The sequence below is a fragment of the Theropithecus gelada genome, chromosome 20, assembly GCF_003255815.1.
Source record: "Theropithecus gelada isolate Dixy chromosome 20, Tgel_1.0, whole genome shotgun sequence".
NCBI lineage: Eukaryota > Metazoa > Chordata > Mammalia > Primates > Cercopithecidae > Theropithecus > Theropithecus gelada.
The window spans coordinates 69781850-69806768 of NC_037688.1; the positions used below are offsets into that span (position 1 = coordinate 69781850).

The following is a 24919-nucleotide window of genomic DNA, read 5'->3' on the forward strand; positions in this document are numbered from 1 at the left end:
CCGAGATCCACAAATCACCTAAAACTCAATTCCTAAAATTGCAACAAATATGCACATAGGTGGGCTTGTACAACACAGGGGAAGGAGGTATGGTTCATGAGCTGTGGACCAGCTAAGTATGTGGAGGTACCTGTGGGGTATCCTGTGCTCCAGGTTACAATAGTGATCTTAAAAGACAGTGTGGAATAAGGAAAAAATACATAAACCCCACCGCCCTCTAGCCAGCCCATGGTGTGTGTCAAGGGTGTCAGTGGTTGGATTCCATTTACCTCAAGGGCTTAGACAAGTCTGTAAACAGGCAGGAGCCATATGGCACCATTCATAGGCACCGAGTAGGGGTTTTACAAAGTAACAGTAGAGTCTTGTCTCATGTAGAGATCTGAGGCCAGAGGGAGCAGCTAAAATCATATTCAGCCAAAATTACCCACAATGGCTGTTTCTCTGGTTCAGCACCAGATGAAGTAACTGGCTTGTGTTTAGGGGCCAAGTTTTATGAAAAATGCATATCTTTAAATGCTAGAATCACACTCTGAAGAAGCTCGTGGGAAGTGAGTCTGTCTGAAGCAAAAGCAGACTCATGTCTCCCATCTCACTTTCAGCATATGCTCATTGTGTGGAATGGGGAACAGAAATACTCACATTATTTATGTTACACTCTCTTTCTTCCCCTCCTCCATCCCTTCTCCCATCCCTGAACTGAGATCACAGAGTTGAGTTCACATAACTTAAAGACATTTATGCCTCTCTGTGCTCCACAGTAAGGTAAGAGAATATGACATTGGACCAACCAACCTGGCTCCTCCTCCAACCATGGAAACCTAGAGAATTATTATAATCAGATCTCAACTGCTCAAGCATCCCCAGTTTCCTAGCAACCCTCAAAAGGCTTTGGGGAAGGGTGGGAACGAGGACTTCCTGTGTAAGGTGGTGGCAGCTGTGTTTGAGATTGCTGGAGAGCTTCCCCAAATTGTCTTAAAGGCCTTTCTCATCCATCATCCCAAGAACCCAACAAAGTACCTGCTAGCAAAGGGACGTCAGGTAGTGCGTCTACTCAAGAACTCCCAGTGACTCCGTTCTAAATTCCTTTACCTGTACTTCCAGGCCTTCCATTCATCAGTCAGCTGCATCATTCCTCACTCTGGAAGGCAGCCCCTCTGCTCAAGTAAGGCTTATTCATTTCCACCTGCCTCAGTAGCCTTCTAAAAACATATTCCCTCCTGGCCCACACGTCCACTCACATCTCCTTCCCCTCAATACATCCTCCATCTCATTTTCTTTCCTTTTCTTTCTTTTTTTTTTTTTTTAAGACAGGCTCTTGTTCTGTTTCCCAGGCTGGAGTACAGTGGCACAATCTCTGCTTACTGCAGCCTCAACCTCCCTAGGCTCAAGTAATCCTCCCATCTCAGCCTCCCAAGTAGCTGGGATCACAGGCACGTGCTACTATGCCCAGCTACTTTTTGTATTTTTTGTATAGATGGGGCTTTGCTATGTTGCCCAGGCTGATCTTGAACCCCTGGGCTCAAGTGATCCACCTGCCTCGGCCTCCCAAAGTGCTGGGATTACCGGCATGAGCCCCTGGGCCTGGACTGTCCCTTGTAATTACTCAATTTTCCTTCCCCATGAATGAGTTTCCCATGATCACATATGCCCATTTTTGCTGGAGACATTCGATAGGTTTCATTATTATGCCTAGAGACAAAAAGCAAACACACGCCCACAGCTAAGGAGCACCACAGGAGCTAAGCCACAGGGCAAGAAAATAACGCAGGAAATATCATCAGGCAGCATCTAGATGTTGGTAGAATTGTAAGGGATGGAAATGACTTGGACAGATATCAAGACAGACATAAATGCAGAGAAGAGATCGGACATGAGAGGGGGTTTCCTTGGGTCTTTATAGGTTTGCTTGTTTCTCTTTTTGAATACTCATCATCCATTTCCTACTTCTTCTGACCAGCATCTCAATTTTATTGTGGAGACTTTCCTATTCCTCACTACGTGCAGTCTTGGTGAGACTGTCACTCAAAGCCCCCGTCCTTCCCAGCCAGGGGGTGAGCATTTGACTTAATATGGACCAATCAGACTGTCAAGTTTAAGAATCTTAAAGAGAGAATCTTAAAGACACAAAGAGAGACAAAATGGTTGGAATAATTCACATCAGCAGGAGAGCTCAGATAAGACTATGGTTGGAGCTGCCCTGGTTCCTGACATCCCAAACTTGGACCATCAGACGTTCCTTCCGTTCTATGAGCCAATCAATATTCTTCAAAAGATTTCCCTTTTTGCTGAAGTCTGGAGAAGAATGGACTTCTGCTGCTTGTAACCAAAACTTCCTGACACAAACTATTTACCCTAAGTCTTGAAGGATGAGAGAGATGAGGGTACAGAGAGGAGAGGAAAGAAAATCATTGATGGCTTTGGCTTTCACTTCCTTTGGTAGGCAATTTTAAAGGGGTTTGGCTGATAACTTTGAAATGGCCATAGGGCAAACTCGCTATGAATGAAGCCTGCCTGAAAACAGAATGTGCTGCCTTGAGACATAATGAATTTGCCACCATAGAAAGTAATTAAGGAGGACCAGGTAAACATTAATCCAGTAGCTTTCTTCAAAGTCTTCTCTCCAGAATATTATTTCGCCTATATATCAACAGTTGTTACATAAAACGATGTTTAATGGAAATATCAATTTGAAAAACACTGGGATGAACATAAATGTAAATGGCTTTATTGCGTATATTCTAGGAGTCTTCAATTTATTTGGCCAAGGAACTCTAATTTTGAAGAACATTTCAAAGGACTAGTGTTCAATGGAGTATTCACTAGGAGGCATTATTGGATGGTCAGGTCAAGCACTGACACACAACAGAACATGTATAAAACACCTAACATACTGTCTAGCGCATAGCAGTTGCTCCGGAATTCTAGCTATAGTCTATAATCAGTATCTTACTTTGTTCCTTTTTCTGAATAGCATTTCTCTACATTTATTTATATAACCTCATCCCCTCCCTTGCCAGACTTCAGCCCCACTGGACTTCCACAAGCATGGTGAATTTCTTTCCTGTCTCAGGGCCTTTGCACATCCTGCAGGATTTTTTGTTTTTTGTTTTTTGTTTTGCCTAGAATGCCCTATCCCCCCATTCTTCACTGGATTGGTTCTTCCCATCCTTGGATCTCATCTTAGTGATCACTTTCTCAGTGACACCAGCCTTGTTATTCTTTCTCCCATCACCTTCCTCATTTGCCTCTATACTTATCACTCTCTTAAATGTTTTATTTACTGGCTGTGTAAACAGTCTTCCCCTACAATAACATAGGCTCCTGCAGTCAGAACCCTGGCTTGTTTTTTGGTTCATTAACACAGTGCCTAACTAGGTAACACAAGAAAAGGATTTGTTGAATGAATATGTACTATGGAAGTCATTCTCTAGATAAAGGATATGGTACAACATAATGTGCCCCATTTTCAATAGCAGATTTGCAAGAAGACAGAACCATTCTTCATGTTTCCCTTTGTTATGTCAACTATGTTTTTTTAAAATCAAAGATATACTATGAAAAGACAATTCTGGGCTGGTCATGGTGGCTCACACCTGTAATCCCAGCACTTTGGGAGGCCAAGCAGGGGCAGATCGCCTGAGGTGAGGAATCAAGACTAGCCTGGCCAACATAGAGAAACTACATCTCTACTAAAAATACAAAAATTAGCCAGGCACAGTGGCATGCGCCTGTAGTCCCAGCTACAGGGACTGAGGCTGAAGCAGGAGAATCACTTGAACCCAGGAGGTGGAGGTTGCAGTGAGCTGAGATCGAGCCACTGCATTCCAGCCTGGGTGACAGAGCAAGACTCCATCTCAAAAAAAAAAAAAAAAAAGACAACTCTGGATTGGCATTCCTATAGAAAACTAAAGGAATGCAGTTCTGATATGTAGTTTTATGGTGGTCTGACTCGATGCAGGGAAATACCTTAGAGAATATAGAAGAATAAAAGGTTATTATATGTTTCAAATTATTCATTCATATATTCATTCATTCATTAAACAAAGATACGCTAATCACCTACTATATATCCCAACACCATATGTTAGGCACTATGTACTTGAGGCCTTCCCAATCCATCAATTTGGTCTACATTCCCTCATTTTATATCATATTTACCTCCCCTCATTTGCAAAATCATAAATCCTTTGAGAGACTTTTATTATATCTGTAGCAGAAATAGGAGAGTAAATATATGGCACACGAGCACCATTCTCCTGTTCTTTTCTCACAGCAGACATGGCTAATCAATCACAGCACTCATGCCCACTGAGCTAGAATATGGCCTCCAAATCATCTTCAACACTCCACTGCAGGCAGCCACGACATGTCATCAGTGACAGCACCCAAAATGAAACCTACTTGCCTACTCTGGATAGAAGAAAGAGCCCAGGCTTCAGAGTCAGACCAAACTGTATTTGAATCCTGACCCTGCTGTATATTTGATGGAAAGTCTGTGTCTTTTACTCTTTAAGATCTAGATGATCCAGGCAGGCACAGTGGCAATCGCAGCACTTTGGGAGGCCAAGAGGTGCAGATCACCTGAGGTCAGGAGTTCTCGAGACCAGCCTGGCCATCAGGCTGAAACTCCATCTATACTAAAAATACAAAAATTAGCCGGGCATGGTGGTGCTCACCTGTAATCCCAGCTACTCAGGAGGCTGAGGCAGGAGAATCTCTTGAACCTGGGAGGCGGAGGTTGCAGTGAGTCCAGATGGCACCACTGCACTCCAGCCTGGGTGACAGAGTAAGACTCCATCTCAAAAAAAAAAAAAAATCTAGATAATCCTACCTACTTTGCAGAGTTGTGAAGGAAATTAAATAAGATATATTTGAAATACCTATCATATAGCAAATATCCAATAAATGCTAACTATGAGTGTTATTACTTGTATTTGTCTGTTCTCATGCTGCTAATAAAGACATACCCAAGATTGGGTCATTTATAAACAAAAAGAGGTTTAATGGACTCACAACTCCACATGGCTGGGGAAGCCTCACAATCATGGTGGAAGGTGAAGGAGGAGCAAAGTCACATCTTACATGGTGGCAGGCAAGACAGCATGTGCAGGAGGACTGCGCTTTATTTAAAAACCCATCAGATCTCATGAGACGTACTCACTATCACAAGAACAGCACGAGAAAAACGTGCCCTCCCATGATTAAATCACCTCCCACCAGGTCTCTCCCATGACATGTGGGAATTTTGGGAAGCACAATTCAAGATGAGATTTGGGTGGGGACACAGCCAAACCATATCATTACTTTTACCCTGAGTATGCCTCACACGGTGTTTCACATACAGTAATTGTCTAATAAAAAGGGCAACTTCATTTGACCTAGCAATCCCATGACTGGGTAAATACCCACTTGTATGTTCATCACAGCACTATTCACAATAGCAAAGACATGGAATCAACCTAGGTGCCCAACAAACACAGACTGGATAAAGAAAATGTGGTACCTATACACCATGGAATACTACAGAGTCATAAAAAAAGAATGAAATCATGTCCTTTGTGGCAACATGGATGCAGCTGGAGGCCATTATCCTAAGCAAATTAACACAGGAACAGAAAACCAAATACCACATGTTCTCGCTCATAAGTGGGATCTAAATACTGGGTAGACATGGACATAAAGATGGGAACAGCAGACACTGGGGACTACTAGAGGGGGAGGGAGGGAGAGCTGGGATACAGGGACTGGAAAACTATCTATTGGGCACTATGCTCACCACCTGGGTGATGGGATCATTTGCACCCCAGACCTTAGCATCACACAATATACCCATGTAACAAACCTGTGCGTGGTCCCCCTGAATCTAAAATGAAAGCTGAAATTATTTTAAAACGTGAAATAAAATGGGCAACGTCAATAACACACAAAGATCAAAAACCAGGAAAAGGTAAGCAAGAAGAGCCTCCTCCCTCCATCCCCTGTATCCACAACATAGTACCTCCCACTTTCCTCCCATACTTTTACTAAAAGGTATCCTGGGAGCACAGGGGATGCTCACAGCATTCCTGACGGAACATCCAGAGACTGTATCTTTTGTTCTTAAGTGCTTTTCTTAGCTTGACCTGATTTTGCTCCAGGGGTGAGGATTATAAGATCTGGTAGCACATTTGGGGTATTTTTGGATTCAAAGTCAAAGAGTAGGTAAGTGCTTGATTTTAACCACAAATAAGCCAGGGCGTGGGGCTTGCCATTGGATGATTGCCTTATTATAGGATATGAAATTGATCTGTAGAGTTGTTATGGGTTTTTTTCCCTTTCTGTCTATCACTTCCTCTCTGTGTGTTTTCAGACTTTCTTTTAAAAATAATAGTTAAATGTGAACCATAACTGTTAGCGATTTAATAGTCTGTTTGGCAATGCACTAAAATCAATATTGTGACCCTAAGCACAGGATTATTAAGGCTACTTAACATCACCGATGTTAAGGTTTTTTTCATTATTATCCACATCAACACGACATAATCATGTCATAAATATTAAACACACCCAATTCCCTCCTTAGTTTGCTTTCATGCTAATGAAATTGAAAGTCAGCATGGATCAGGACATTAGGAGGCAAACTATGATACAGAGAAGCCGAAAGAAATGAAAAGGAGGGAAATGCTTTTGACAAAAATCAATTGTGATTGAATTGGTGGGCTGAACTTTGAAAGCACTGCCTTTGTGTGACATTTCATAATCGCCAGGTAATGCTGGAATATGTATTCATGAGCTTTTAAATGTATGCAACATCTCTTGACACTCAACTTGGCATTTGCTAGACTCTGATAACAGCACTGAAGGTTTAGTCCACAAGAAATAAGATCCCAATGCATTGACAAAGAAAAAGTAATAGCAGCATTTACTTGATAAAATGTGCTCAGTATTGTATTTTGACAGCATTTATTCCATCTGAAAAAAGTTTATAGAGCACTTCCTGTGTGACCGGCACAGTTCTAGGCACTGGGAATACAGTAGGGAGTGAGAGGAAGGTTCCTGGTCTCCTGGAGCTAACATGTTGTGGGGAAAATGTGAAAGGAGCAAGTAGACAAGATGAATTTAGGTAGTATATGAACTAAGATGAAAATAAAACAGTGACCTAATAGAGAGGGATGATGAGGAAATCTTTACATGGGCTGGGCTATTTTCTGTAGGGAAGGTCCCCCCAAAAGATAACAGTTTACCCAAGACCTAAACAATAAGGAGCCAGTATTGCAAAGATCTGGGGGAAGCTTGTTGCAGGCAGAGGGAAGAGTGTATGTAAAACCGCTGAAGTGGAAGCAATTCTGGGACATTTAAAACTTGTTTTTTTTCCCTTCAACTTTTATTTTAAGTGGAGGGGTACGTGTCCAGGATGTGCAGGGGTTTTTTTACATATATAAACGTGTGCCGTGGTGGTTTGCTGCACAGATTATCCTATCACCTGGGTATTAAGCCCAGCATCCATAGCTATTCTTCCTGATTATCTCCCTCCTCCCAACCCCCAACAGGCCCCAGTGTGTATAGTTTCCCTGTGTCCATGTAGTCTCATCATTCAGCTCCCACTTATAAGTAAGAACATGCGGTATTTGCTTTTCTGTTCCTGCATTGCTTTGCTGAGGATAATGGCTTTCAGCTCCATCCATGTCCCTGCAAAGGACATGATCTCATTTATTTTCATAGCTGCATAGTATTCCATGGTATATCTGTGCCACATTTTCTTTATCCAGTCTTTCATTGATGGGCATTTAGATTAATTCTAAGTCTTTGCTATTGTGAATATTGCTGCAATGAACATATGTGTGCATGTATCTTTATAATAGAATGATTTATATTCCTTTGGTGTATACCTAGTAATAAGATTACTGGGTCAAATGGTATTTCTGCTTCTAGATCTTTGAGGACTCACCACACTGTCTCCCACAATAGTTGAACTAATTTACACTCTCACCAACAGTGTAAAATCATTCCTTTTTCTCCACAAGCTCGCCAGTATCTGTTGTTCTTTGACTTAATAGTAGCCATTCTGACTGGTGTGAGATGGTATCTCATTGTGGCTTTGATTTGTATTTCTCTAATGATGAGGGATGTTGCACTTTTTCTGTTTTTTGGCCACATGTATGTCTTCTTTTGAGAAGTACCTGTTCATTAAAACATGTTTTTAAAGAATAGTACCAGTATCTGAACTTAGCCACTTCTAAGCTAATTAGCAGAACCAAAATGTTCATAAGGAACAGTTTTTTTTGAAAGGCTTATGCAACTTCTTCGTCAGTTATTATCAAAGAATTGTTTGACTGATGACCTTCTTTGACTTTGATATATGCACTAAATTTTTTAAAAATAATTCCTCTGCAGAATGAGGAGCTTCTTCCATTCCTTGTTGCTATTCAATAAAGGAAGGTAAATACCACATGCTGCCCTTGCACAACTTCCAATTCATGGGCTGTAAGCAATTCAATATTTTGTTAAAATGTCAAGAATGTCTGAATATTTCAAAGGGCTTCCTTTGGAAAATAGGTGAGGCATCAAAACTAGAGAAGTTCTACACCAATAGCAATGAAGTTTATCCCTTTTGTTCACATCCTCATGTCCGTCTTGGAGAACTGAAAAGCTAACATGTATGTGTGATCAGTAATTGTGTCCCAAATATTCAATGATTATTTTTAAAACAGTATTAACCAGACAAGTTTAATGGTTGTGTACCTTCAGGGAAACTCATGCTTTTTCCTGGGCCTCAGTGTCATTATTTGTAAAATGCAAAGAATGGTCTGATTATAAGGCCTATAAAGTCATACACACACACACACATTGCCAACCTCTGTACCCCTAACAAGTTCCAGTGCCCAGTATTTAGTAGGTACTCAATAAATACTCATTCATTAAGAAAAGAACCAAAAATGCAAATCCATGTTCTCATTTCCAACTGATTAGGGGCAAAAAAATAAGAAGAAGAAAAAATAAGGACAGTGGAATTAGTTTTTCATGAGACTAACTTCATCTAATTTAAGTGTTGTCTTTTATTTTGAGAACTACTTCTAATCTAAATTGTTTGATGTTAAAATGTCCTTATCTTTTGTGAAATGTTTTTAAGTAGTTTCTTTTTATTTAATTTTCTTTTATGGCAAAATCGAAAAGTCAGCACACTATGCTGGTCTCCAATTCTTCTACTTTTTTTTTTTAACTTTTAATCATCTTTGAAACCAGAAGTGTGGTATACCAAAAGCAAGATGGTACCTAAAGCTCCCTCCACCTCCAAAATGTGACAAGATAGACTTTTCTGGCTGGGTGGTTTGAACTGGATAACTCCCTCCATAGTGTGATTCAGCACCGTGGACAGATCTATGGTGTTGTGAACCCATGTCCCTTTGTGGCCAAAGATTTGGCTCTAAATAAGTAAAAAACAGGCAGTCATGGTAGTTCACACCTGTAATCCCAACACTTTGGGAGGCCAATGCAAGAGGATTGCTTGAGCCCAGGAGCTCAAGATCAGCCTAGGCAACATAGCAACACTCTGTCTCTACAAAAAATAATAATAATAAATAAATAATAAAAAATAAATTAGCTGACACGATGGCACGTGCCTGTGGCCCCAGCTACTTGAGAGGCTGAGGTGGGAGGATCATGTGAACCCGGGAGGGTTCATGTGAACCCGGGAGGGTGACACTGCAGTGAGCTGTGATCTCACCACTGCACTCCAGCCTAGGCGGCAGAGCAAGACCCTGTCACTAGATAAATAAATAAGTACGAAACAGCTGTGCTTTGAGATTGGCAGTCTTGGTATGAGCACACAACTCCAGACCTAATACCTAAAGTAATGAGTTTAAGTCTCCATTTAATGAAATATTCACATTATGATTACACTTAGTTTCATTAACTGCATTCTCAGACTAATGTAATGGGATTTCCTTTTCACCTTGTAATTAACTTTATTGAGAATGTTTATTGGGATTTTTCTTTTTGGCAGTTTCGTAAAACCTTATTATAAATTATTTTAATATATGTATTACAGTATTAGTAATGTTACTTAATTTTATATTGGCTGTTATTGTTAAAACAAGAAAAAAATTCAACACTAATCTATTCAAGGAACAGCAGGCTGACTGACAAAAATCTGTATTCAGCTCCTAACAGCTGATCCTGAAATTTTGGTGCTCCCATGGCCAACCTGGCATTCTTATTTTCCAACCAAAAGCAGTATGATCCTTGCAGAACAAACTCCTCTTCTCCCTGTATACAATTTGTACAAAATTCATCAGACCTGCAAGAAAGATCTATAGTCTAAGACAAATGGTCCTCCCCTCAGTCAAAGGTGGGCAAAATCAGTCCATGAAAGTTTTCTGCTTTTCTTCACTCTGATTCTTAGCAAGTTGATAGGAAGTATTTTTCTTTCAACGCAAAATATCTATTTCTCAGGAAAGGCGGTCCTAGTATCTTTTCCCTCCCTTCTAGCCCGAGTGTTACCAGGCACTATTTATGTTGCTAGGCAGATGTTTTGTGGAGGCCTCCTTCTAGCTCCCTGGCACCCTGAACTTACTCCCACCATGCTAGTTTGCAATTACGTGATTACTTTTCCATTTCTCCCACTGTACTATAAGCTCCAAGAGGATATGTCCTATTTATGTCTAATTCATCCTTGTACCTCCAATTCCTGGCATATTGACTGACACATAGCAGGATTTTAATAAATATCAGTTGAATGTTGATTGAATAGAAATATTAATTACAGGAAATCTAAAAATTAACTAAAATCTGAGTCCTCCAGGACAGAAATGGTGACTTTATCTCAGTTGGTCCATTTTCAAAGGTGAGTGTAGTCTAATACTGCAATTCCCAGCAGGAATCAACAAATAAGGAAAACAAACAGAAAAGGAGGCATAATCTGGTATATATCGCCCAGTATAGGTTCTTTAGAAAGGCATGAGAAAGGTCATAAATAGAGTACAAGGTTTAAAGCCAGGTAGACATAAATTCATGTCCGTGGTTTGAATTACTCAGCAAATATCTCTGTGACCTTGGGCAGGTTACTTAAACTCTCTGAGTCACAGTTTCTTCATCTACAATATGTGAGTGCAATACACATTTCAATTATTTTATGAAGATGTTATGAGAAGCAAACTGCAGGCCAGGCATGGTGGCTCATGCCTGTAATCCCAGCACTCTGGGAGGCCGAAGCAGGTGGATCATCTGAGGTCAAGATTTTGAGACCAGCCTGGCCATCATGGCGAGACCCCATCTCCACTAAAAATAATAATAATACCAAAAAAAATGCATGCATGTGATAAGTGCAGAAAAAAGTAATTGTTTTATTTATTACTCCTTTAAATCCACACTAAGTATCAATGCTATAGTAGGTGTGTCCTATCACTTAATCCAGATATTCAAATAGAAGTGCTCTACCAAAAGAAATATGTCCAAGGATAAGCTTTCCCTGGTATGGAAGGAATAGAACTTGGCATCTTTTAAACTAAACCAGACACTGTGTTGAGCACTTAGACTTTCTTTACAAATAGTCCTACAGCTGGTTGGAAGCACTTGGGAAAGGCAATGCAAATCTAATTAGGCTATGCCATGTGGCCAGCATTAGTAGCAATTTTTGAAAAGAGCCCAGGAGACAATTTACACGAAGTGACTTTTTTCCCCTTAAGGGTTCTCTTTCTCTGTTGCTTGTACACACACACACATACACACACACACACACACATAAATACACACATGCAATCTCATTTTCTGCGTGCAAATATAAGACATGCTGGGGGCCATACAGATTCTTACTGGCCTGGTCTGCCAGTGTAAACAAAATAATCAATAATTCCTAACAGAACAAAAGCTCATGTGTTTTAAATGGAAAGAGAAGAAAAACATAAGACAGGAACAAATGGTGAAGAATAGGACAGCTGCTCCATCCAAGCTATTTCCTTGGGAAGGAATTGACGGTTTCTTCATTTCTCATCTGCATCGAAACATTAGTAATAACAAACACACCCATGCACACACACACACACACACACACACGGTGTTATCAACTGGCACGCAGAGTGAAAACATTTTCACTGTGAAGACAACTGCACAATGAATTCACGCTGATTTGTATCATTGGCCCCTAATGAACAGCCAACTTTAGCACCAAGTTACACATTCCACAAACAACATTAGTAACAACCAATATTTATGTGACCAGGCACTGTGTTAAGTTCTTTACATGTGCTCATTAATCCTCACAACAACCTTGTAAGGTAGATATTGTTTTACTCCTTTTATAGAATGGGAAACTGAGGCTCAGAGAATTTGATTAATTTTTCCAAGATTGCACAGTGAACAAGTACACAGCAAATACCGAATCTCGGTTGTCTACCCTTCAAGTCCATGTCCCCAACTTCTTCGCTGCACTCCCTCAAAGCCATGTTCAATGTCAGAGATCCATCTGTACCACTGAATACCATACCTCAAGAGAAAAACCAATTTCTTGATCTAAAACAATCAAACTCATTTCAGGCTACCGTGCTGAACCTACAGACATATTTTAGCTAGTCCAGTATAGAGCATCCCCTAACTCTTAGTAAGTACTTAATTTACTAACCCATATGCCAAAACCATTAGAATCATAGATCTTCAGATAGAACAACTAGTCTGCTCAACTATGAAAAAGAACTAAGTTCCAGGAATAAGAACATTGGTGGCTATTGACTTCATAGAAAAGAGTCAAGCCTTCACATAAGTTGGAATTCGTCAAGTTCTCTCAAAACTCAAAATGCTAAGAGTCCTAGAGTTTCACTGGGCTTTTTATCAAGCTTGTGCTAAAGAGTCATTCATGTATTCATTCATTCAATAACTATCTATTGAATATGGCGTATTGTGTAGGCATTGGCGATACAGGGATGAATAAAGCAAACGCATCCCTGCCCACCCCCAAGGAAGATTCAAACAGGCATCTACCTCCCCTTTCCCTCCTCATGCACATCTTTCTTGGAGAACCTGCTCCACTACCATGCTAAGGAATAATCCTAAAATGCACGCCACCCCACTCCACTGATGGAAGCGGGGTCAGACCACTGATCCAGGGAAAGCCACACCATTGACTGGCTGGAAACCATTCATATTCTCTCTCTCTCTGGATAGTTTGGACTAAGAAAAGACACTTTTCCCACTCTACCTCCTGAAGTTCCTGAGACGGTCCTGATCCCTACCCCTCCTGAGACTCAAATATTCACTGTTAGACAAAGCATGTGCAGGCTGTGGAGTCCGAGAGACCTGGGTTTGAATCCAGGATCCTCTATTTATTAACTATGATGTCACTGACAACTCCTCTAATTTTTTTTTTTTAAGACGGAGTCTCGCTCTGTTGCCCAGTCTGGAGTGCAGTGGTACGATTTGGCTCACTGCAAGCTCCACCTCCCGGGTTCATGCCATTCTCCTGCCTCAGCCTCCTGAGTAGCTGGGACTACAGCTGCCCGCCACCATGCCTGGCTAATTTTTTTGTATTTTTAGTAGAGACAGGGTTTCACCATGTTAGCCAGGATGGTCTCGATCTCTTGACCTCGTGTTCCGCCTGCCTCAGCCTCTCAAACTGCTGGGATTACAGGTGTGAGCCACCGTGCCTGGCCAATCCTTGTAATTTTAATATTAGTAACAGGGCTAGCTGAATACCCCAGGTTACCACTTGAAGATTGTCTCTTTTAGATATGTTCTTGAATTGCTTTATTTACCTGATCCTCTGCAGGCACCCACCACCATGCCCAGCTAATTTTCCTCTAATTTTTAATATTTTATTATATATATTTTCAAAAAGGCACAAACATGGAATAGAATAACAAACTCCCATGTATTTGGTCAACCAGCTACAATAACTCTCAATATTTTTCCAACTCTGTTTCATTACCATCTCTCAAAATTTCTTTCTTTCTTTTTTTTTTTTTTTTTTTTTTTTTTGAGACAGAGTCTTGCTCTGTCACACAGGCTGGAGTGCAGTGGCATGACCTCAGCTCACTGCAGCCTCTGCCTCCCAGGTTCAAGTGATTCTCATGCCTTGGCCTCTTGAGTAGCTGGGATTACAGGCATGCACCATCACACCAAGCTAATTTTTGTGTTTTTGTAGGGACAGAGTTTCACCACGTTGGCCAGACTGGTCTCAAACTCATGGCCTCAAGTGATCTGCCACCTTGGCCTCCCAAAGTGCTGGGATTACACGTGTGAGCCAGTGCACCTGGCCCCATCTCCCACAATTTTATATGGAGTATGTATGAAGCAAACCACAGTCATCATGGTAGATTAGTTCTTTAATTTCCACCAATCTCAATTGTCTCATTCATCAAATGGGAATATCTTCCATAGGCTTTTTTATTCACTGGACAGAAATGTATAGAGCTACTTGGGAGGCTGAGGCAAGAGGATCACCTGAGGTCAGGAGTTCAAGACCAGCCTGGGCAACATAATGAGACCCATTTCTACAAAACTAAAAAATAAAATGTATAGAGCTGCTGCCACGAGTCAGCCCAGTTCCTGGTGGGGCAGGGGCACTACAGTTGTGACAATACAAAGCATTTTCTCCCCTGCAGCTTACATTGTAGTAGAAGAGGCATAAATAAAATAAGGAGTGAGACAACTTCAGAGAGAACAAAATGCTATAAAGAAAATGTGGGCCAGGTGCAGTGGCTCACACCTGTAATCCCAACACTTTGAGAGGCTAAGGCGGGTGGATCACCTGAGGTCAGGAGTTCAAGACCAGCCTGGCCAACATGGTGACACCCCATCTCTATTAAAAATACAAAAATCAACCAGGTGTGGTGGCATGCACCTGTAATCCCAGCTACTTAAGAGGCTGAGGCAGGAGAATCGCTTGAATCTGGGAGGCAGAGGTTGCAATGAACCAGGATCGTGCCACTGCACTCCAGCCTGGGTAACAGAGCAAGACTCCATCTCAAAAAGAAAAGAATGGGGAAATGGGAAACAATGGGTGACTTGAGGGACAGAGGTAGACAGTGAAGTCCTCTCTAATAAGGTAGCCATCGGGGTATGAGGTGAAAGAGGAAAGATCAGACACACAGAGGCCTGGAGCAGTGTGCTGTAGGCATGAAGCACAATAGGTACAGAGGCCCTGGGACAGAATAGAACTTGGCTCTTTGAGGGTTGATTGAGAATTAAATGAGCTAATACATTAAAAGCATGTAGCACCTTGCTCAATAAATGTTAGTAGTTAGTAAGGCTGTAAATTCGATGTATATTTTGGAAATAGCTCTCTTTCCTAAAATGCCAATGAATATTTCCATTTACTTAGCATATCTTTCAACAGTTTCCACTCCCAGAGGAAGACTCACCCATACTGCAAACACCTGTACCACAAGAAAAGGCAATAGAGTGTAATGGTTATAATCACAGACCTTGGGACCCTGACTGGCTCAGTTTAAATCCCAGTGTCACCACTAAGTAGCCATATAAACTTTAGACAAGCCACCTAACTGCTCTGAGCCTCCGTTTCCCCATCCTTATGATGGCAAAAACAATAGTATCAACCTAGTAAGGTTTTGAGGAATCCATGTTTTCGAGTTTTATAATGTTATCTGTATAAGTCACTGCTGATACTACACTATCTTACATATTTTTTTACTGTTATATATGCCTGGATCTATACTTATCATTTTGCCGGCCCTGGCTAGGAAATTCCCCCAGATTTTTTTTTTTTTTTTTTTTTTATAGAGACAGAGTCTCACTCTGTCACCCAGGCTACAGTACAGTAGTGTGATCATAGCTCACTGCAGCCTTGACCTCCTGGGTTCAGTCTCCCACCTCAGCCTCCCAGCTAGCTGGCACTACAGGTGTGAACTACCATGCCCAGTTACTTTTTAAATTATTTTTAGTTTGTAGAGACAGGGTCTCACCTTATTGCCCAGGCTTGTCTCAAACTCCCGACCTCAAACAATCCTCCTGCCTTTGTCTCCTAAAGCACTGAGACTACAGGTCTGAGCCATGCTCAATCTCCCAAATATGTTAAAATACTTGGGAATATTTTCAAAAGTTAAATATAGGACATCCCAAGTGCCTCAGTAAATATGGACTCATAAATGGTCCTAGATATGAGCTATACAGTGTCTTCAGAAACTAAGCCGTAGGTCTGCTTTGGGGTTCCTTGTAAATCTATTTGGTAACTGTCCTAGGAGAGTCAGGGTGTGATTGGCTGGAATAGGAGCCTACTCTTTCTGACGGATTTTGTGTTCTAAAACATCAAGTCATCATTTCTCCCCACTTGCTCAGGTTATGCTGTAAAATAAATCATGTAACATCAGGATTTATTGTATAGCATAACCCGGTTTCAAAGAGGGGTTGTAAGGGTGTGTGGGATATGAAAGTTTTTGTCCTGTGAACATGTACAAGAGCACAGTCAGACCAACAACTGGTTCCATTCCAACACTGACCCAAAGAGAGTAATTTCATGTAGATGTTTTATGGACACTAGGAAAACACATTTCACACTGTGGCAGTAAAGGCTTTGTAATTGCTTCTGCCTTGTTTAGTGTTGTTTTCTGTCTTTACCACATCACTATGCGATACCGCACAACCAAAATTCTACGATCAAAGTGTGCTCTACTAAAGACAACGTGGTATCCTGGATGGGACTCTAGGAAACAGAAAAGGAATATTAGTGAAGAAACTAGCAGAATCCAAACAATGTCTACAGTTTAGCTAAAAGGAATGTACTCATGTTGATTTCTTAGTTTTGACAAAGGTACCTTGGTGATGTCAATTGTTGATGCTGGGGAAAGTGGGTGAGGAGTATATAGAACTCTGTGTACTATCTTTTGTTGTTGTTGTTGTTTGCTGGTACATAGCAGGTGTATATATTTGTAGGGTACATGAGATGCTTGGATACAGTCATGCAATGTGAAATAAGCACATCATGAAGAATGGGGTGTCCATCCCCTCAAGCATCTATTCTTTCAGTTACAAACAATCCAATAAGACTCTTTAAGTTACTTTAAAACTTACAGTTAAGTTACTATTGACTATAGTCACCCTGTTGTGCTATCAAAAAGTAGGTCTTATTCATTTTTCTGGGTACTATCTTTGCAACCTTTCTGCTGTAAGTATTTTTAAAAGTACTCCAAAACAAAAACCGTATTTCTTTTTTTATTATTATTATACTTTAAGTTCTAAGGTACATGGGCACAACGTGCAGGTTTGTTACATATGTATACACGTGTCATGTTGGTGTGCTGCACCCGTTAACTCGTTATCTACATTAGGTATATCTGCTAATGCTATCCCTCCCCCCTCCCCCTACCCCACGACTTGGAACAAAAACTGTATTTCAAAAAATGTGCTGTGAACACAAATGAGTTGAGAAACATTGATCCAGGCTGTAGCCACGGCCCCTCACTCACATCTTCCATCCTTAAGAAGACCAAATGGAACCTACATGCAGCCTGCACCCCCAAAGGCGAAGAGGGGTGTCACTGGCAACCAGGAAAGTCGGGGTGGGGGAGGCAGGGTATGTTCATAGCACTTAAGGACAAAATGTGCCTTCAAAAACAAATGATAATTATATAGAAGCCGAGGAGCATTTGCAGAAAATCACCATCTCACAGGAAACTACATCCTGCTAATCAAAGAGGTTGAGGCCCTTTTGATTATCAGACTAAATATTTTTAGGCAATATCACTGAATGCCTGGAAAGAACATGAACAGCATCCGCTGAAGAAAAATCCATCTTTAGATAAAAAGGCAAGTCCAACATATCACAGGAAAAATCAACCCCAGAAAATTAATGTAGAAAGATTGACAAAAATGTTCTCTTTCCTCCCTGTTCGCCTTCACCCAAGTCCCTCTCCACGGCGCTCCTTTTAAACATCCAGATCTCTACACTGGCTATTGATTATCTTACCATTTGACTAAAACTTAAGGGAAAGAATAGAAAGAGACCTAAGGTTAATATTAAGAAAAGAAGAAAGAAATTGATGGAGATTAGTATTCTCTTAAAGCAATGTCGAGTGGGTGATTGAATAGACATGAAAATGACATTTAACTTGAGACTAGTGAATCCCAGTCAAATCTAGCAACTTGGATGTTCAGTGAAGAACAAACTGAAAATAGCATGACGTGCCCTTCTTGGTGTTTCACAGACAGATGCATCATTCTTTCCAATTTGTGTAATGGAAAATCATTGTAGATCCCGTAATGTCCAGGAAAGGGTTTTATATTAAATGGATGCATTCTGGTTCTGGCACAAAGGGCTGGTCTAATTTTCCATTCTTCAGACTGGATACCTTCCCTTCTACTTCGCTATCAATCAAAATGTTCTCTGATGACTGCTTGGTTTCTTAAACCCTTAACTGATTAATATCAGTCATCTCATCCTGTTCTCTCAATGAACTCCTCAAATCGTCTGTTCATCTGAACATACAAATGTTTTTCTGTATCTATAATATGTAAGTAGCTCCTGTAAATCAATAAAAAGATAAACAAGGAAATCTATTATTACTGTCAGCTACTGAATTAATGTGTTATATATATTAAGTTTATTAATATAAACCAGTGAAAAGGTCACATGCTTCTTATTTTTGTTATTCAGATATTCCCAACAATGCTAGGAAAGAAGAACTGGATCAACCTGGAAGGATTATAAAAAATTAACATCTGCGGCAGTTCTTGTAAGAATGCAGTGTTTGTAGCATGACCCCTGGAATTCTCCCCTGTAGCTTCCCAGGAATTCTCTAGTCTAGTGTTACCCAGTAGACTAGTACAAGACACTTTCTCCCTTGATGAAAAAGGTCACTGATTACTTAGGCACAAATATAGACCAAATGCAAGAATCATAAATAAACCAAAGTAGCCTGGCACAAGAGACTTCCGTCCCTGGACACGCATCTCTGAGCAGTAATCCATTTTCAGTACAACTTTCAATGAAAACGCTTCCCGCCCACCTGATGGAATGATGAAACTTAAGTGACTTCAGTGAGTTTGTTATTTCATTTGAGTGCTGATTCAAAATCATCCTAGAGATTGGAACTTCAAGGGAAAAATCTGTTAGCAATCACCTTTTATAGCCAAGGACTCGACACCCTTTCAATTTCTCTGCTCTGTGATCATGTTCATTTATATATGATGTTTAGGACCCACGCACACGACTAGGTTCAACTCATTTCCCGGTGCCTACTGAAAGAAAATGTGCTTACTTCCATTAAAGCCAGAAATCAGACACAGCAGTTGCCATGCCAGAATTGATGCCATTTACCATATCTTTGGGGGCTATGGGATTTGGTCATAAAACTTCCATTTGCTGGTGTATTTTTCTCTAAAATGTTGCTATTTCTCATACCATTTTGTGATCCAGTTCACTAATCATGTTAAATTATTTAATATATTTAAACCTAAGACATTCTGCTTGGTGGCCTATTTTTCAACCGTGCAAACATTGACTTTACTAACACACTGCAACAATTTCCAAACCATGAAAAATCATCACTAGGCAGAATCAGAGAATTCACATTGCCTAGGTCAAATTCCACAGGCTTCTTCCGCGACCCATTGAGCATAAGAATTTGCAACCAAACAGTCCAAGACTATGATTCAGCAAATAAAACACCCAGGCAACTCCTAGTGGAGCCTCAGCAAAGACGACCCAGTCTGTAAAAATGTGCAACACTAGAATTGTTTCTGTTTTCAGGAACCTCCAGCCACAACTAAATGTATCCTGTAAATTGTCTGGCTTTTGTTATTTTAAACCAAACCCTCCACATCACTTTAATGTGGGGGTTACTTGAAAACATATAATTACTGCGGTAACCACAGTAGGACATTATTGCCAAAAATTAAACAATCTTAGTTTTTCTCCAGTCTCATAGGTCAGAGCATCAGCTCCATGATGTATATTGTATATACAGACCTTTGAAAGGAAAGAAAATCTTAGGGAGTATACCAAGATCCCCAATCATGCTTTGTGAAAAATACCTATTGAAACACAATAGCAAACACAGTTTTTTTTCCCCTGGCAGAACAATGGAAACGAATTTGCTGCTGTTGAATCATACAGAGGAACCTCAAATTAACAGGACCAAAATTCAATACCCACTCCCTGCACCCCCTACACACAGAATATTTTGTGGATTGTTTTTATGAAATTCTAGCTTTACAAATAATAGACATAATTCTTCTGAACTAGTATTTCATCATTGAAAACAGCATGAAACCTAGAAGTCACAACTGGCCCACCTCAGGTGGCAGACGTATAAGCGAATAGACCATTGGCTAACAGATTGACTAACTAAAATGAACCAACCCAATAATTCATTGGTTAACTAAGTACTCAACCATGATGAAACAACTAAGAGGTCCACTAATCTAGTTAATAGATCAATCAAGATGAATCAATCGAGCCGTCTACTAGCTAAAAGAACCAGTCATGTGAAACCAACCAAGTGGATGGCCATTTAACAAAGAAAGCAACCAAGTGACATCTGATGATGCCAAATTCAGCTTCATCCAAAAGAGATGAAAGAAAGCTTCTAACCTGCCCACAAAGAGCTCTTAACTAACCCAAGCACACTCCATGAAACCTGGCAATGTGACCACTGCTCAGGTCACCACATGGGACTGGAAATGGTTCGTGCAGCTGTACTTACGAAGATTATTTATGGGGGTTCTCGTGTCCATGTTCTCATAATGCTGGACGTGGACAACGATGTTTAGGTCTCTCTCCATGTGATCAGTGTTGCAGTGGCCCTGTGGCCTCATGACATCCGCAAGGGCCCTGAAAGAAGAAAGAATTTAAATCTGTTCATTCAAAACACAATGATTGGCAGGTGCTATGCGCCGAGTACTGCAGTTGTGAACAAATGGCAAGGCAGGTTACTCCATGGAGCCACCATTCTAGTTAGAGGTGGAGTCAAGAAAAACCTAAGTGAATAAAATCACTGTAATTAGAGGTTACGTAGGGACTTTACACAGATTAGTGCACATGCTTCTCACAGCAGCCGTGTAATAACAGGACTATCTACCCCACGGAGTTTTTAAGAGGATTAAATGATGAATACATGTAATGTGTCTGCACTCCATAGATTTAGTTCTCTCTTTATATCTGACACTAGATACAAACCCTTGATGTACAGCAATGGCCCAGTATTAGTAACAGTAGATAACATTTATTATTTGCCATAAGCCAGGCACCGTGCTAATCGCATTACATGTCTTAACTAAACAAAGCAGCACAAAACACATTATGAGGATTATTACTCCTTGCAGATGAGTAAACAAAGGCTCAGAAAAGGTGAATCGACCTGCTCAAGGTCACAGAGCCAGTAACTTGTGGCACAGGAATTTGAGCCTGAGTGTTTTTGGAGTGTGTAGGGGGATGGAGACATAATTCAGTCTATGACAGTGATCTTCATGATTAGATGGAAACTTAGCAAAAAAAACACCTCAGCGTTCACAGATAGAACAGACCAGAGAGCTGCCAAACAGATATCGCACCTAAGATCAGACCTACCAACACATTTTTTCTGTTTACTCTCCATCATATGTTTATTTAGATTATATGAATATCCTTGAAAGATATAGAATATTTTTGTAGGTATTATTGTATATGCATGTGTCTTTTACATAAACAGTGTTTTACCATAAACCTCATTCCGTTTCTTCCTTCGTTCACACGTGAGCGTTAGCCATATTGCTGAATGTGAATCACTTTCATCCCCTGCAACCGCTGCATAATATTCTGTCATATGCAATCCCCACATTTCACTTACCTGCCGGCATGAGTCTTCATATGCAGCAATTAGCACGGTGGAGGAACTGGCCCATTAGAAACCCATCAGAATGGATGGCAGCTCCAAACAGCTGCCATCATTGCAAACCAGCAGACTATCAGCCCTGTTTGTCATTTCCATAATTACAGCCATCTAGATGGTCACCAACTCCCCAGCCCCGATAAACAACACTGCAATAAACATCTCTCTTTTTTTCTTCAGGTAAGGTCTTGCTCTGTCACCCAGGCTGGAGTGCAGTGGTGTGATCATGGCTCACAGCAGCCTCAAACTCCTGGACACAAGTGATCCTCCCACCTCAGCCTCCTGAATAACTGGGACCACAGGCACATGCCACCACGCCCAGCTAATTTGTTTTCTTTTGTAGAAACGTGGTCTCAGGGTCTTACTATGTTGACCAGGCTGGTTCCAAACTCCTGGCCTCAAGTGATCCTCCCACCTCCACCTCCCAAAGTGTTGAGATTACAAGCACAAGCCACTGCAGCTGGCCAATAAACATCTTCATACCAGCCTCCTCTGTACCGCAGAGTTCTCCAGGGTGTAAACCCACAAGTAGTATTGCCGTGTTTGAGGATATACCCCCATGCCCTTAGCTGGCCAGAGTCCTCTGAGCTCACACACTGGGAGACAGAGTAGGAAGAGGAACTGTTTGGGGGAAACCCACACAGACCACCCAAGAATTCAGCAGGCCCAGCCTGTCTGCTGGAATTTACCGTACTACAGCAGCGATTCTCAAACAACAGTCCGCCTATCAACAGTGTCAGTGTCCTGGCAGTATCGCCTGGGAACTTGTTAAGATGCAAATTTTCAGATCCATCCAGCCCTCCTGAGTCAGAAACTCCAGGGGTGGAGTTAGCCCAGCAGTCTGTGAGTATCTGCTACACATTCAAATTTGAGACTGTGCTAAGGCCACAGAGGCCCCGAGCATGGGGGAATTGTCGATCACCGGGCAATGGAATGATGGGGTAAGAACTAGAGCTGGTGAGAAGACATCTCAGCTGTGAGAAAGGGGTTACAGAGGGACTTGAGGCAGACTAGTGCACATGTTTCTCACAACAACCACATTGTGAGAAGCCAACACAGCAAGAGCCCCACATGAATGACAGGAAAAGATTGAGTCCACTGAGAGACAAGAGAATAACAACAGCTCTCATTCTTTCACTGTTTTAACAAATATTTATCATCTACTATGTGCCATACACTATATAAGGCCCTGAAGATACAGCAGTGCCCAAGATGAACAAGGTTGCTGCCTTCCTTGAGCTTATATTCTATGGGAGAAGATTTTAAAAAATAATAATAATAAACATGTTAAGTAGATAAATGACCAGGTGCGGTGGCTCATGCCTGTAATCCCAGCACTTTGGGAGGCCAAGGAGGGCGGATCACAAGGTCAGGAGTTCGAGACAAGCGTGCGCAACATGGTGAAACCCTATCTGTACTAAAAATACAAAAATTAGCCAGGCATGGTGGTGGGTGCCTGTAGTCCCAGCTACTCAGGAGTCTGAGGCAGGAGAATCACTTGAACCCGGGAGGCAGAGGATGCAGTGAGCTGAGATCACGCCATTGCACTCCAGCCTGGGCGATAGAGCAAGACTCCGTATCAAAAATAAACAAACAAACAAACAAACAAGGGCTGCAAATCAAATAAAAAAGAGTAATGTGATCAAGAGAACCTAGGACACAGCAGCAATTTCCACAATAGCCAACAAGTGGAAGCAACCCGAATGGCCGTCAGCTGATGAATGGACACATGAGATGTGTTACAGGAAATGGAATACTCTCCGGCCATACAAAGAAATGAAGCACTAATATCTGCTACAATGTGAATGAATCTTGAAAACATTATTCCCCGTGAAAGAGGCCAGACACAAAAGACCACACATTGTATGATTCCATTGATATCCAATGTCCAGAATAGGCAAATCCATAAAGATGGAAAGTAGATTCGTGGTTGCCAGGGGACACGCGGAGGGGAGAGGAAAGTGACTGCTAATGGATATGGATTTCTTTTTAGGGTGATGAAAACCTCATTAGAATTAGATACTGGACTGGGAGTAAGTAGTGATGATGGTGGCACAATGTTGTAAGTATTAGGCTGGTGCAAAAAGAATTGCAACTTTTGCCATTAGAAGTAATGACAAAAATGGGCTGGTTGCAGTGGCTCACACCTGTAATCCCAGCACTTTGGGAGGCCGAGATGGGTGGATCACCTGAGGTCAGGATTTCAAGACCAGCCTGGCCAACATGGTGAAACCCCGTCTCTACTAAAAATACAATAATTAGCTGGGCGTGGTGGTACGCGCCTGTAATCCCAGCTACTCAGGAGGATGAGTAAGGAGAATCGCTTGAACTCAGGAGGTGAAGATTGCAGTGAACCAAGATCACACCACTACACTCCAGGCTGGGCAACAAGAGTGAAACTCAGTCCCCGCCCCCAAGAAAAAGAAGTGATGACAAAAACCACAATTACTTTTACACCAACGTATATATTAAAAACCACTGAATTGCATACTATATTTTTTAAAGTATACTTTTAAAATATACCAAAAACCAGTGAACTGTATACTTTTTTTAAGTTACAAATAAATAGGAGGGAGAGGTGCGGTGTAAATCAGGAAATGCCTTTGTGAGGGGGTGACACTGGAGATAGGCCTTGAACAGCGAGGAGCTGGTCAGGTGAAGATGATGGGAAGAGCATTCCAGACTGAGAGAACAGCAAGTGCAAAAGCCCTGAGGCAGAAAAGAGCTGAGATATTCAGAGAACAAGCAAGAAAGCCAATGAAACTGGAAGAGGGCCGACTAGGAGGGGCGCGTGACATGGTGTCCATCGGCATAACCCGTTTCACAGAGTGAAATACTGCCCACACGAACTCACTAAGCAGTGCGGGGATTGGGAGGAGATGCAATCCTGAACGTCTTTGAAATCAAAGTTTGGGCTCCTTCTGACCTCCATGCAATAAGCAGGGTCTGAAACTCAACGGGGCTGCAGGGAAAGAAAGTTTTGAGACGAAAGACAGAGGCCTTCCAAACCTAACTCGCCTTTTTCACTTTCAAACAGCTCTTCATGCTGAGCTTCAGGGGATCACTGAATCCTCTGAAACTGGATGGAAATTTTGTGCATTTTTCTCGAGTAAGAAGCCATCACTTTT

At 41.3% G+C, this 24919-nt stretch overlaps 1 protein-coding gene across 1 annotated transcript in view; it reads right to left on the reverse strand.

Annotated features, from left to right (window-relative positions):
* SHISA9 (shisa family member 9) overlaps positions 1-24919 on the reverse strand; it is a 338473-nt gene that overhangs the window by 302488 nt on the left and 11066 nt on the right. The window contains exon 2 of the mRNA XM_025370744.1: positions 20628-20755. Within this exon, the coding sequence (XP_025226529.1) occupies positions 20628-20755 (128 nt within the window). The remainder of the gene's footprint in view (positions 1-20627; positions 20756-24919) is intronic.